At 41.3% G+C, this 13,248-nt stretch overlaps 1 protein-coding gene across 12 annotated transcripts in view; it reads left to right on the top strand.

The window, feature by feature from the left end:
* The window catches only part of RAPGEF4 (Rap guanine nucleotide exchange factor 4), a 312,049-nt gene that overhangs the window by 296,057 nt on the left and 2,744 nt on the right, over positions 1-13,248 (top strand). For 11 of the 12 annotated variants that reach the window (XM_036876921.2, XM_036876920.2, XM_036876919.2 and 8 more), the window contains 4 exons: positions 1,274-1,324; positions 2,110-2,197; positions 2,613-2,677; positions 11,865-11,919. In XM_036876921.2, coding sequence (XP_036732816.2) covers positions 1,274-1,324; positions 2,110-2,197; positions 2,613-2,677; positions 11,865-11,919 — 259 coding nt within the window. Of the gene's footprint in view, positions 1-1,273; positions 1,325-2,109; positions 2,198-2,612; positions 2,678-11,864; positions 11,920-13,248 lie in introns of those variants that run through there. The other variant, XR_008998260.1, reaches the window with a different exon arrangement.

Here is a 13,248-nt window from a genome sequence, read left to right as displayed (position 1 = left end):
GGCAAGCCAACACCTGATGGTGACTTGGGCACTCCATGTGGGAGGAGATCCCGGCCTCCCTTGATGCCCAGCCCAGCTTTCATCCCTTTGGACGTTCCCTCCAAGCAAGGTTATCAGGCTTCCCTGAAACCTAACTGGAAAAGAGGTAGTAGAAAAATGAATTTGAAGGCTATGCAGGAGACTGGTTCCTAGAAACAAAGTAAGACTTCCATAAATGTTTCACTGAGAATATGACAAACTGATTCAGATAAGAGAAAGAAGAGAGGACTGTTTCTATGATTACAGAGGCCTGATAGGTGCATCAGTCATTGACAGTAGACTTCACTGCGCAGAGCAGATGGGGAGTCTGTGAGGCTCAGGACCTGGTCAGTGCTAATGGGCTTAAGAGAAAAGTTCCATTTTACTAAAAGCTCAGGACCTAAGCAAAATGAGATTGAAAGATGATTCAGTATTGATCTACTTGTGCAGATATATGGGGAATAGTCAGTAGTGTTGAATCATGTGCCAAAATAGAAATAGGAACTATCAATTTTTGTATTATGGCAAGGCAGAGGAATTACGCGAGAGACATGCTTGTGTAGAGAAACACAGCATTTAAGAAGCAGTAGAAGAGAAGGCAGGTGGTGTGAATTACAGAGGCTCTAAATGTCATCAGCTATGTGACTTTGTGCATGTCATTTAAGCTATGAGACTTATCTTCTTCCATCTATAAAATATCGGTTTGATCTATTCAAGCGTTTATTGAACACTGCTTATGTACATGACACGCTTTTGTGTGCTGAGCATATAGCAATAAATGAAACTGATAATAAAAAAATCCCTGTTCTCATATAGCCTTACATTGTAAGGGAGAAGGAGGGTTGAAAAAATAATAACAAATAGTTTCTCAAACTTCTAATTGTAATATTTTCTGGTTTAAATTCCTAATTGTGGGAATCAGAGAGTTTAAAGAAGGTGCTGGGAAGGATAATTTCAAACCACTTGTAGGCTGAGAATTCAGCCCTATTTATGAATAATCCATCTCAGAAAACCTTGTGAAAGCATGAAGACCAAAGCATCTGGCTTACATTTGGTTCAATGAGGTGAAGGCTTAAATGCAAGTTCTCTGTATTCCAAATTATCGTCAAATGGCAAGCCAGATTAGTGTGGCCTATTTTAGAGATGTTTGATTAAGAGCCAAAAGAAATACATTTCCCCTAGAAATGGTAACACATGATACATATCTAGATATTGCATCTGACATTTGAGTGTGGCATTTTCATTTCATTAACAGAAACTGCCAAGCAAGTTCAAGAAGTTCTATGCAGAGTTTGAAAGTTTAATGGTAAGTGACAGGGGTTTCTTTATTCTGTTCTCTGTCTGCATTAATCCAATTTCTGATTAGCTGAATTGAAGTTCTCATTTCAGAAATTTTATCTGTCCTTGTATGACTTTAAGAAGTTTATGATCCCGTTTTAGTGCTGCTAAAACAAGCATGTCCAACTAATGAATGGCACCCTCAGGAAATAACTTAAAGAGGACTTATGTCCCACATAAGGTCAATTTGTGTAACTTAGAAAAGCAGTGTAATAGGATCCTCTCCATCTAGCACAGGTTGGCTATGGGTTGGAAGCTGCATTTGCCTTGACTTGCCAAAATTATTTTTCCCCATTGGCTGGGAGGTGTTCCTGGATAGAAAAGGAGTGAGTGGGGCTTGACAGGAGGGATGGGGTGGTTTCAGAGAGGGCAAGTACGGACTGGCTGTGCACGGCCGCGGGAGGGTGGACGGACTGCCCGGAAGGAGGCCTTGCCTCCGGAGAAGGGGAATCTTGTGGGTGGGGTTCACCTTATATGTTTCATGTGTGCCCTAAGAGAGACTCGCTCCCCTTTGACCCCTGTAAGCAAATCCTAAGGAACACTTCTAAAAAAGAAAGAAAACAAAAAACAAATTATTTTCACGTCAAATGGGAAGTTGTCTTAAAACAAAAAGCGCCTTGTTTAACTAAATCTACTTTTGTTTTGTAGCTATACTTGATTCAGAACTACTGGATGAGGGGGCTGGGTGTCAGGGAGGGGGCGGGGGCCAGTGTGTCACCAGTTGTTAACCAGGAACTCTTTGTTTCTCTAAAGGATCCTTCGAGAAACCACAGGGCCTACAGGCTGACAGTAGCTAAGCTGGATCCTCCTCTCATCCCCTTCATGCCTTTGCTCATTAAAGGTATCTTTCTAAGGAAATGACAGGCCAGGCCAGGCCAGTGATGCGTATGTGGGGAAGAAAATGAATGAGAGACTAACCAGATGATCTCCCTGGAAGAGTGACCCCATCCTTACATCTTCTTTGTCATCTTCTCTCAGTCCTGACTTTTCTGGAAGGGTTGAGAAGATTATTGGAGGAGTAAGGATCCATGATTTGGAAGCCTTGATAGTGAAACAGAGGGTTAGCTTGGCAGTTTTACTAATCTCAGGTAAAGTGCTTTAGAAAGTTAAACACCTGACATAAAAGGAACTATTATCAGCTTTTTTCAACTGCAGTGTTATGCAAATCCTCCAGCATAATCTAATGGTGCTATTGTGGTTTCTTTGTATGACATATTTCTGTTAATGATTAGAATGTGACTTTTATTTCTTTGCAGATATGACATTTACTCATGAGGGGAACAAGACGTTCACTGACAATCTAGTAAACTTTGAAAAAATGGTACGTATAGTATTATAACCTTAAACGCAATGTTTTTTAAAAACGAAATTTGCATTTGCATTTGCACTAATAAAGGAAATAATTTTCATGTATGCTGCGGTGTTAAAAAAGGTAGTTACACATAAAGGAGTTTTGAAATATTTGGTTCAAATTGGCTACCTATTTTAGTCTGCCAGTTCTCTTTTGTGGAATGAGTAGTATTTGCGCGGTGGCTCACAGCAGCAGCCAGCCTTCACGCTGTGCGCTTGCCTGTTACTAAAATGTGCAAATGTTCCAGAGTGACTTCCATGGTTGTTTTGTTGTAAGGTTTTTGGAGCTAGACTTCCCCAGTATGCCTTTGAAATGTTTATCTGCTGGGCCTATGACTTTAGTGCATGTAGGTAAAAGGTTAACTCTACAGCAGATCTTTATTATGGAGTATAATTCTAAATATGTAAATAAATGAAGTTCACCCAAGTTCAGAGAGAGACCATGAAAATCTTCATAACCAAAACCAAAATCTTTTTTCAATAACAGATATGGAACTGGCACATATTCAGTATTTCTTAACTGCTGCTCCTCCCCCACACCCCCAAAAAAGTTGTGTTATCTGGTACTAGTTACTTTGCAGTTTATTTTCTTATCTTCTATGAAGCAATAAAGCAGATCATGCCAATACCTATCTTTAGCTGCATAGTGCATGTTAATGGAATTCTCCATTGTCTCCTAACTTCTCTGGCTACAGCCTGGATAGGTGGGCTGTCACAGTGTTATCTCTGTGGGCAAGCATCTGCCTGGGATTTGGTGTGCAGTGGTGAATGTGGTCCTGCAGGAAAAGCTCAGGACTTGGAGTTCAGCAGACTGGTTCAGTGCTCAGTTTTATCACTGTGTGGCTGTCCCTTAACTTCTCTGTGGGTCAGTTTCTCCAACTGAAAATGGTGATCATGCCTGCAGCATCTGTCTCAGGAAGTTGCTGGTGGGTCCAGAGTACATGAGTATTCTTGAAAGCCATACAGTACTATGGAATTCTTATCAGAAAACTGTTCTTCTAGTTGTTTCTTGATATCCAGCTAGTGGGTATGACGACAGGAGAATTTGAAACATCTCGCAGTAATCCTGTAAGGGTCACACCATTCGTTTTGGGAATGCAACCAGCCTGGTAAAGAAGTATAGCAACTGCTGGGCAATAGGTTCCCAGGTCTTAAGCTTGTTAGGAAATAGCACATGAGTCCACACTCTTCAAAGACATTCTCTATTAGAGGGGAAAATATTTTCTCAGAAATCTTCCCGTCTTCCCCTGACCCCACACCAAAGGCAGGGTAAGAACATTTCTGTTACTGTGCCAATTTAATAATTCTTTGATCAAAGTGAAAAACATTCTTTGCTCACTTATTAGTATGGAGAATTAAACTTATTTCTCTGATTTCTCAAAAGAAAACCTGTTTTCCAGAAAGGAGAGAATGGGCAAATCAAATAGGCAAAGAACCTTCCAGTTCACTTATGCAGAAGTGCAGACTGAGGGGTAGCTAAGCCAACTATTTGACTATTAAAATGTATATGTGCACAGATGCGTAAATCAGGGTTTCGTAAGAAGCTGACTGGGCTTTAGAACTTTTGATCATTAGACATAACTAAACAGAACAAATAAGAAAACAGCAAAAATATCTGTCAAGGAGGATGAAAGTTGTTTCTTCTGGATTTCCAGATGCTGGTGTTCCATCCATAACCTACAAAGGAAGAGTGAAGATCATATTCAGTGGCTATTAAGAGAGTCCCCTTTCCTATTTCTCCACTTCTTGCCCACAGCTAGGATTCTTGTGTGCCTAGAAGTGAGGAAAGAGGTCCTTTACTCCTTGCTCTCTGGGGGGGCTGTCCAGGTGCACTTACAAGCAACTGAGTAGCTGGGATAGCAGTTCAGCTGCAGTTATAGAAACTTAAACTAATGATGGCTTAAGCAAGATAAGTTTCTTTCTCAGTTGAGGGTCCAAGTGAATATGGTAGCTCTGCTCCAGGGAGTGGTCAAGGTTCCAGGCTCCTCTCTTGCTGTTCCACCATCCACACGGTCCATGGTGGTGGGCCCATGACCCTATTCTAGCTGGAGGGAAGGGGAAGGGAAGTGGGGAAGGCGAGCTTCTCCCCTGAAAGCATATGACCTGGAGTTGCACACACCTCTTGGCTCATATTTTATTGGCCAGAAACTTCATCACATGAAAGGAAAGTTAGAATATATAGCCTTTATTTTGGTATCCATGTGCCCCACTAAAAATTAGGGATTCTATAACTCTGACAGAGAAGGGAGGAAAGGATCCTGAAAGAGGAAAGAGTATTGTTAGTTCTCTGCTCCAGCAACTATAAATTTGATTTAATTTGATAAATCATACCATAAGAAAGTTTAATTTTACAATTGTCCTTCCATGAGTTAGGTGTTAGTAGAAAATGAACTGGGAATTCAGAGAGATTTTATTACATTTTTTAAACCTGGCTTTGACCAACTTGGCACTTGCTGCCACCTTCCAACCTTTCCTCCCTCTGCCACTGCCTCTTACAACCCCCACTGGCAGCTGCCTTCACTACTCTGCATCTTGGGGAAGGACACAGCTCCCTCTCTAACATGACATCCTTGCTGTTTCCAGTCATTCGTCAGCAAGGCCAAGGTGGTGAGCAGAGCTGGCAGCCTTTGTGGGGCTGGTGGGCTGTGGCTCCAGAGGGAGCCTGGCAGGGCCGAGTCACCAGAGTAGCCAGGGACATGGGTGCATTTTCTTGGTGGCAGCATTGCACAGTTCCAGCAAACTGCTGTGCCAACCCTAAGTATTTTTCCTTTGAACCCCTTTACCCTTGAGGTATGAAGTGGGGATTAGAGAATTCGTTGCATATTGGTTTTCAGGATTTATGAGTATGAACAAAAGAGAATTCACACTCTGATCCTTATGCAAAAAAAGGGCAGACGCTCTTGCATTTGGGGGGAACATAAAGGAGTATTCAAAAAACTGCTTGAATGAAGTCCTTTGTAGCTTTCTATGGTGTACATGAATATTTATAACATTTAGGAGGTGGAGTGGCAATGGATTAGAGGATGATATGCTGGCTGGCTTCCACTACCCCAGGCTGCACAAAGCATGCTGATAGCCACTGTTGCTACTGTATTAGGAGGTTGGTTCTATTTCAGACATACCCATATTTAGGTATATTTGTTTATGAATATTATTTTAAGATAGTCATTTTATTTGGACTGAGAAGCATGGGGCAAGCTTCTACATTTCTTTCTGAAAGCATTAACAGAAACTAATTCATTAAAGAAGAAAAATGTTTGAATCCTTTTATTTTTGTATCACTAATCATACCATTACACACTTAGCCTCAGTATGTTTTCTATCACCAATAATATTAATACAATATTCTTACAGAGAGAGCACTGGACTTGTACTAAGCTTTGGAAAAAAGAATGTCCAAGCAAAAATCTAAATGTTTAAATTCATCCAATTCCAATACCTGTACAACACAATGGAAATCTATAAGAGAACTTTGAAAGTTTACTTCTTTATATAGAATTCACAAACTGAGCTAAATGCAGATTTTACAAAGCAGTATGATATGTACAGAGTGTCCAGGCAAAGAATTTTCCTGGGAAATATAAAGAAATCCAAAAAGTACTCCTTGGCCTTTTGGAGATTTTATGCAGTTGAGAAGATAAAACATGAACACATGAAATATTACAAATCAACAAAAGATATAAAAATGAGTTTATAATAATAATAAAAGAGATGTCAAAAAGCAAACTGCACAGGGAGGTAACTTCATGCAGCTGTATCAGAGGAAAACAAAGCCATATTAAATACAAAAGCATAATGTAAGCAAATCCAGACTTGTTACCCTGAGCATATCCAGCCTCCTCTCATACTTATCTTCTCTGCACTCTGTCCAAGTTGGCAAGACTAACATTTCTTATCCTGCCTGCCTCAGGACCTTTGCACTAGCTGTTACCTTAGCCTAAAATTGTCTTCCCCATAGTCTTTACCTGTTTGGCTTCTTCTTATCATTCAGGTCTCCATTCATGTGTCCCTGCTCCAGGTGGTCTTCTCTGACCACCTTTGAAACATTCTAATACCCTGCATACCCAGTCCTCTCAGGTGGATAACCTTGCCTTGATAGCTGGTTTCACAATCTGAGATGATCTTTACTTGCCTCTTCATTGTCTGTCTTCCCCACTAAACTGGGTAGCTTATCTGTTTTGTTCACTGATACTTCTCCAGCACCCAAAAAGGTTTCTGGCACATCATAAGTATGCAAGAAGTATTTGTAGAATAAAAGAATAACCTAATCATATTCCAATGTTGGACTTGGTGAGATAGGACAGTATATGAAAGCATTTTTAAAGGATTTTATGTAACAAAGACTTAATCCATAAGTATTTTCTATTTTATTAGAAAATTTGATTATGCAGAATGTACCAAGCATTTTGCATTCCTGATACTTTATGCAAAATGACTCCCTTAGCTTTCTGTTCCCATCCGGACATTATTCTATCTCCCCTCCTCCCTGTGGTGCTAACTATGTCTGTCCTTCAGTGTTTTTCCCTGAGTGCAGAGATGCATAATACCATGCATGTTCCTGGACAGGCACCTGAACTGCCACGTCCCATAGCCCTAACACATACAGTATACCCTGAGCATCAGGTGTGCGTGTCACACACCTCCTGGATATCACAGACCCAGAGCCAGGGGACAGCGCTCAGGGTTCTTCCTCAGTGATGCATATAGCAAAGGCCGGATCAGCTCCTGGGCCTTTTTCTCTTTTCTCTCTTGTCCCTTGGTTGCTGTCATGGGCACAATCTTCGTAGGTGAGAGACTATATAATTTCTATATCTTGTTGTGGAAAAAAATCCTGTCCCAAATATGTGAGGGTTTGAGTGAAATAATCAAATGGTGTAAATGTGGTTTACACATGCTAAAAGATGAATAATTGAGATCCTGTATGTGATAGGCATACACACAGGCAGAGTCAAATTGACAGGGGCAGAAATAAGAAAGGAAAAAGCCATCAGGCAAAGCAAGGTTGGCAAAGATCTCAAGAGGCAGCAGAAGGAAAGACAGAAGCATTCAGGACAGGCACCGAGGCAGGCCCGAAGCCCAAGAGCTGCTCCGCAGGAGTCCTGGCGCAGAGCGGCAATGCAGCGATGCTGAGGGGGCTCTCTGGTGGCTGTCTGTGGGTGGGAGGCCAAGGTGACAGTGCGAGGTGGCACTGCCGGGATGGCCTGCAGGTCTGAACTTGAAAGACATAAAAGTTCATTTCTCTTCAACCAACCATGGAAGAGCTGCGGAGAGCTTGGACAGGGGGATGAGAGTCAGTTCAGTTCTGGCTAGAAAAGCTGCAGACAGTTGCAGAGTCCTGGTGAGTTGCTGACTGCCTGGGTAGGAGTGAACGTGTAAGCTCCCAACCTGCTCCTGAGGGGAGTGTGCCACCGGAAGGCAAACAGCATGCCCATCTGCCAAGGGCCCCATCTGAGAAGAGGCCCCTCTGATGCCTCAGTGGATTCAAGGGCAAGTGATTGCATCAGAGCTTGAGGGAATTTGTGTTTGGGACTGTAGCCTTGGGGCCTCTTTCCTGTGCCAGGCTGGAGGGCAGATGGCTGGCTGCCCTTCCCCTGGATGGCACCTTAGCACTGGTCACTGTACAGCTCCAGCCCCGGGAAGGCGATCTGCTTCTGAGGTGCTCTGTTTTCAGCTAGATAAAGAAGGACGTCCACAAAGGTAGTCACAGAGTCCTTTGCTTGCTACCTCATGTTTTCTTTCTGAGCTTCCGAAGTTATGTCTAAAGGGAAATTCATCAGCTTTTGGTTGGCCCCATTCTTAGCCCTATAGGTGAGAAACTGTTTGAACATAGTAATTTTTGCAAATAAGCTCTGAAGACCTACATTTAGATTTTGTCTCAAAAAAAATGGTGGCTGTGTAAAATTTGAAATGTGGAATCCCAAGGGGAATCCCTGCATTCTAACTGTAGATTGTTCTCTTGGTCAGAAGTCAAAGGCACATTTACAGAGAAGGAAGTTGCATCCACACGGCAGCCAGCTCAGTAAAACAGGCTTATTGGCTTAATTCACTCTTAGGTTGAATGCCGGTCTGATGAGCAGATTCTAAGGTGATTCTCAACAGGGGCTGGTCGCTTATCGGGATCAGTTCAGGTGGGCTCACAGCACTGATTCAGAGCACCTCATAAAGGATCATTTCTCCTCACTTTGCTCCTAAATTACAACTCACTCTTTTAATAAGCTGGTTGCTAAGGGGAGTGTTTCATAAACCTCAGGTTTGCTGGGATGAAACAAAAACAAGAAGCTCTGCTTTAGAGTAATCAGGTATTTTCCCACTGGCCTGGCATTACAAGGAAGTGGCCTGGCCGCTCCAGGCAGGCCGACTTGCTCTGGCAGGACCGTGAAGCCTAGGGTATAATTTTTGGCTCCATCTCTGCTGTGGCAGTTGAATAATTAAGCCTATGTCACTTTAACCTTAGTTTCTGCCAACCTTAGCTGAGAACACCAATGAATAAATGGCTCTGTACCATCAAGATTACCGTGTGAGGCTTAAGCCTGTGGAAGGATAGAAAGACTCTAACTAGGTGACTTTTTGTGGAGGTAAAGGCAAAATCCTTCAGTTTGGTCCAAGAAATCAAGTTCACTTCTAAACAGTGGGAAGCCAATGCTTAAAGGCAGACTGGGAAGCCAGTGGGCACCTTGGAGACAGCTGAAGGAGGGGACGTCTGAAGTCTCTTTTGACAAGCCAGGAAAGGGCCTTGTCACTGGGTGTAGTTGTTAGGAGGTTTAAATATGGCCTGTATCAGTGGGTGCAACAGAGGGCGGAGTCAAAATATCAAGTTGACCCTCCCTTGGCCTAGCGACAGTGTTCTCTGCGCTGCGCTAGTGGGGTTCCCACGCGACTCGCAGGGGTCCATAGCACGGCATGCTTATGAGGACCTCACACAGGAAAAGGACGGATCTCGTTGCAAAGCCAGATTTGGACTTCAAAGTTAAACTGAAGTTATCTTTGAGTACAATTAAAAAGGATATGTCAAAATTAAAACCATTGTTAAAATTAATCAAAGATTTAGAAAGGTAGAATGAACTCCAGAGCTGGAAATTACTGATTTAAACAATTGTTCTCACATTTTAAACTACATAATGAGCTAAAAATTATGAAGCCTCAGAGTATAGCTGTAAAGAGTAGTCTACAACCAAAGTCAGAATGAAATGTTTTAGCTTTCAAAACTAAAAAGCAGAACAATTACTCCCTACAAAATGGTATAGGAAGAGGTTTCTGACCCCTGCTAATTGTTTTATTATTCTTCAGAGGGGCATACTGGCAGCACTTCCCAGGGTTTTCAGTAATTACACTCCATTCAATATCTGAAGAATTACAATAATTCTACATGGAATATACTTGTGCCCTTCAGATGCAAAGCCTTTAGAGAAGTGAAAAAACAACTTAAAGTAAATTAGCAGGAAAATTATCATAGTTACTGTTTATTTCAGGGCTCCATATATCAGAGGCTAATTATACATTGTATGTTACATTTTCTTGGAGATATTTGTAATATATTTCTCATGCTGATCAACAGACGTGCTGGTTTTTAGGATCCTTTATGAAAGTGAAGTTCAAACTTTTCCGATTACCTCTTTGTGTTTGAGAAGTTATCTGGTACAGACACATGTCACTTAATGCTTACTAGAATCCTTCAAAGCAGTAGTATTCAGGGAGGTATTATGAATGTTCACATGTATATACTTATGAAGCTTTGACTCGTCTAAGTTTTTTCCTGCCAAATAAGTTCTTTTTCAACAGTATACAAGCTTTCTCAAAGTCATTTTCTATACTTTGGCAAGCCAAGGGTCCCTGAAAGGCACGGCAAGGGCTGGAGTTACATGGTCACTGCAAGATTCAGAAAGGCTCACTTCCCAGCTAGAGCCTTACAGGTCTCCTGCTCCTGTGAGGATTGACCCGCCATCTCCACAAGACCCCCTTTAGAGACTGAGCAGCAAAAGTGGCCTAGAACAGCACACAGGGGCTGGAGGGCCTGCCTGTTGCTGCAAGTACTGTGAGCAAGAAATATACATCCTGGCTAAGAAATGGTGCTTGGGTCTCACTGATGTTTTTCCTCATGTTCTCTGTCTTTTTTTTCCTTTTCTTTTCTTTTTTTGTTTTTAATTGAGTGCAATGGAAAAGAGGCCCTTAAAATTCTTTATGGCAATCAAAACCTCACAAAGAAATTAAGATCACTTAATAACACAATGAACAAATGTTCAATAAATTATAGTCCATCCATGTGATTGGATACCGACACGTTTTTAAATGTTTTAGAATGTAAATGGCATGGAAAATAGTCACAATGCCATGTGAAAATCTTAATCAAAACAAAAATGTGTATATTAAGTATGACTTCAGTTTTTTGAAAAATATGCTTTTATGTATTTATCTTTAAAGCATTAGAAAGAAATGCACCAAAATATTAATGAAGTTACTCTGCGAAGTGATATTCTAAGTGATTTTTACTTGACTCTTAACATTTTCAGTATTTTCTGATTTTCTAAATTGTGTGTGTTAGGGTAATAATCAGAAAGGAAGAAAAGGGAAGGGATAGGAAGGAGAGAAGAAATCACATCATTAAAATGAACATTAAAACACTTTTGCTGGAAGACTAGAAAGGTCAGGAACGATAGAGTAGAGAAAAGTGTGTAGGAGAATATTTTGGCTGTGATTGTTCAGTCAATATAAGCGAATGCCCCATTACTGAGCCATGTTTACTGCTGGGAACTTGACAAGCTAACTAATGCTTCTCCAAATATAAGATAGTTACAAAATCTCACAAATTCCCAGTGACCTCAAGAATGGATAGTGAAAACTAGTCCTGAGGAGTAAAATACAGCTTCAGGAACAACAGACTGCTTTTTATGTCCTGAAGATCAAGCAAACAATTAGACTGGAGTTAGGCCATTAGCATTCCTCCCTGAAAAATGCCTTGTATATGTGAGGGTGTGTGCCTCTTTCAAGCAGTTAAGCCGTTTATACATCAGTCAGTGCCTCCAGATAGTCAGCCTTTCAGAATGGGCTGTTTTTCGTGGTCCCGGGTGTTGCTGAAATAAGTAATGGTTTGTTTTCCTTTTTGGATTATATACTAAGTTTTCTTGCATTTCAGCCTTTTCTTTTTTATTTATTCTCTTTAGCGCATGATTGCAAATACTGCCAGAACAGTGAGATACTGCAGGAGCCAGCCCTTCAGTAAGTAAAATGCCGCTGTACACTGCAATATGGATCTTGGTGATTAAGGTCTTTTTAATGAGGCTACTGAGACATTCTAGAAGTCTGGAAAATATTTGATTGTGTCAGAGACACTTTGGACCATGGATCCATGGGACAGGAGCCTTGAGTTTTAGGACTTTCAAGTTGTAAAACTAGAAAATAACCATAGGAATATTATTTTATGAATGAACTTAAAGAGAATTAATTTGCTCTCTCCAGTGTGGCTAGAGACAGCTAAGGCATCATTGCCAACAAATCCTGCTTCAAACCGACTCTCTTTATGACTCACTGCTTGATGTTGAGAAATTCACATCAACTCTTGATGACTCAGGTCTGTCACTTAGAATTGGGAAAGATAATATTTGTTGTCTCTTGGGGTGTTGCAATAGTCCATTAATGTGTACAGCACATTTGTAAAAGGTCCCATAGCAGGAATTTATATCCTATCTCTAGTATTCCTGGGTGAATTTAAGGTGCTCTTCTTCAATCTGAACATATAGCGCAATAACTGATATACTACAGTGCTTCAATATGAAACTATTAGTAATCATAAATAGCAATTTTAAACTGTTGAGAGTTAATTGCATCAGAGTACCAGATCATCAAGCTAGGCCAGTGCTACTGTCTCCCCTCACTGGGACTTTGGGTCAGGTGTGGAGCTTGGGCTCCCTCAAGCTGGGCTGGAAGAAGGTGGCCCCTGGAAAGTTTTTCGCTAACTTCATTGTATGAGTCACTTCGAGTCATTTGGCTCATTAAGTCAACATGACAGTTTGATATGGACATGACTGTGAGGCTACCAGTCCCATTCTCTCCAGTAAACCTAGTGCCGAGAGACTAAAGGATTCTCATCTAATTCACTGGAGTTGCTGTTATTCATCCTCGCACAGGACAGGCCCGAAGTGAGGGTTTGTTAACCCAGGATGCTGGAACTGATTATGGTTCATTTTGAAGGTACAACAGGAAGATCTAGGGATAATAGGATAACAGGAAAAAGTGGGGGATAATAATCTTAACTTGGGGAGCAAGTAGACCTCTAAAAAATTGACTCAAATGATTGGGCCTCCTCTTCCTTCCAAAGTGCAAATAGTCTTGCACATCATCAGCCATTCCCTTCCATGTGGATGTGCCAGGATTAAAATGTCTCATATCACTTCCTCTAGTAATTTACTATATGTATAAAGGCATGGTCATAAAGCAGCTATACATTTGAAAAGGAGACAATGTAAGTGATGCCAGTCTACAACAAGGGTTTATTATCTAGAATCCATGACCCTTCAGGGAGGTCCAGGAAATTGCTGATATTAAACA

This window comes from Manis pentadactyla, chromosome 6 (assembly GCF_030020395.1).
Source record: "Manis pentadactyla isolate mManPen7 chromosome 6, mManPen7.hap1, whole genome shotgun sequence".
In the NCBI taxonomy this organism is placed as follows: Eukaryota; Metazoa; Chordata; class Mammalia; order Pholidota; family Manidae; genus Manis; species Manis pentadactyla.
This window is presented reverse-complemented; position numbering and strand designations above follow the sequence as displayed.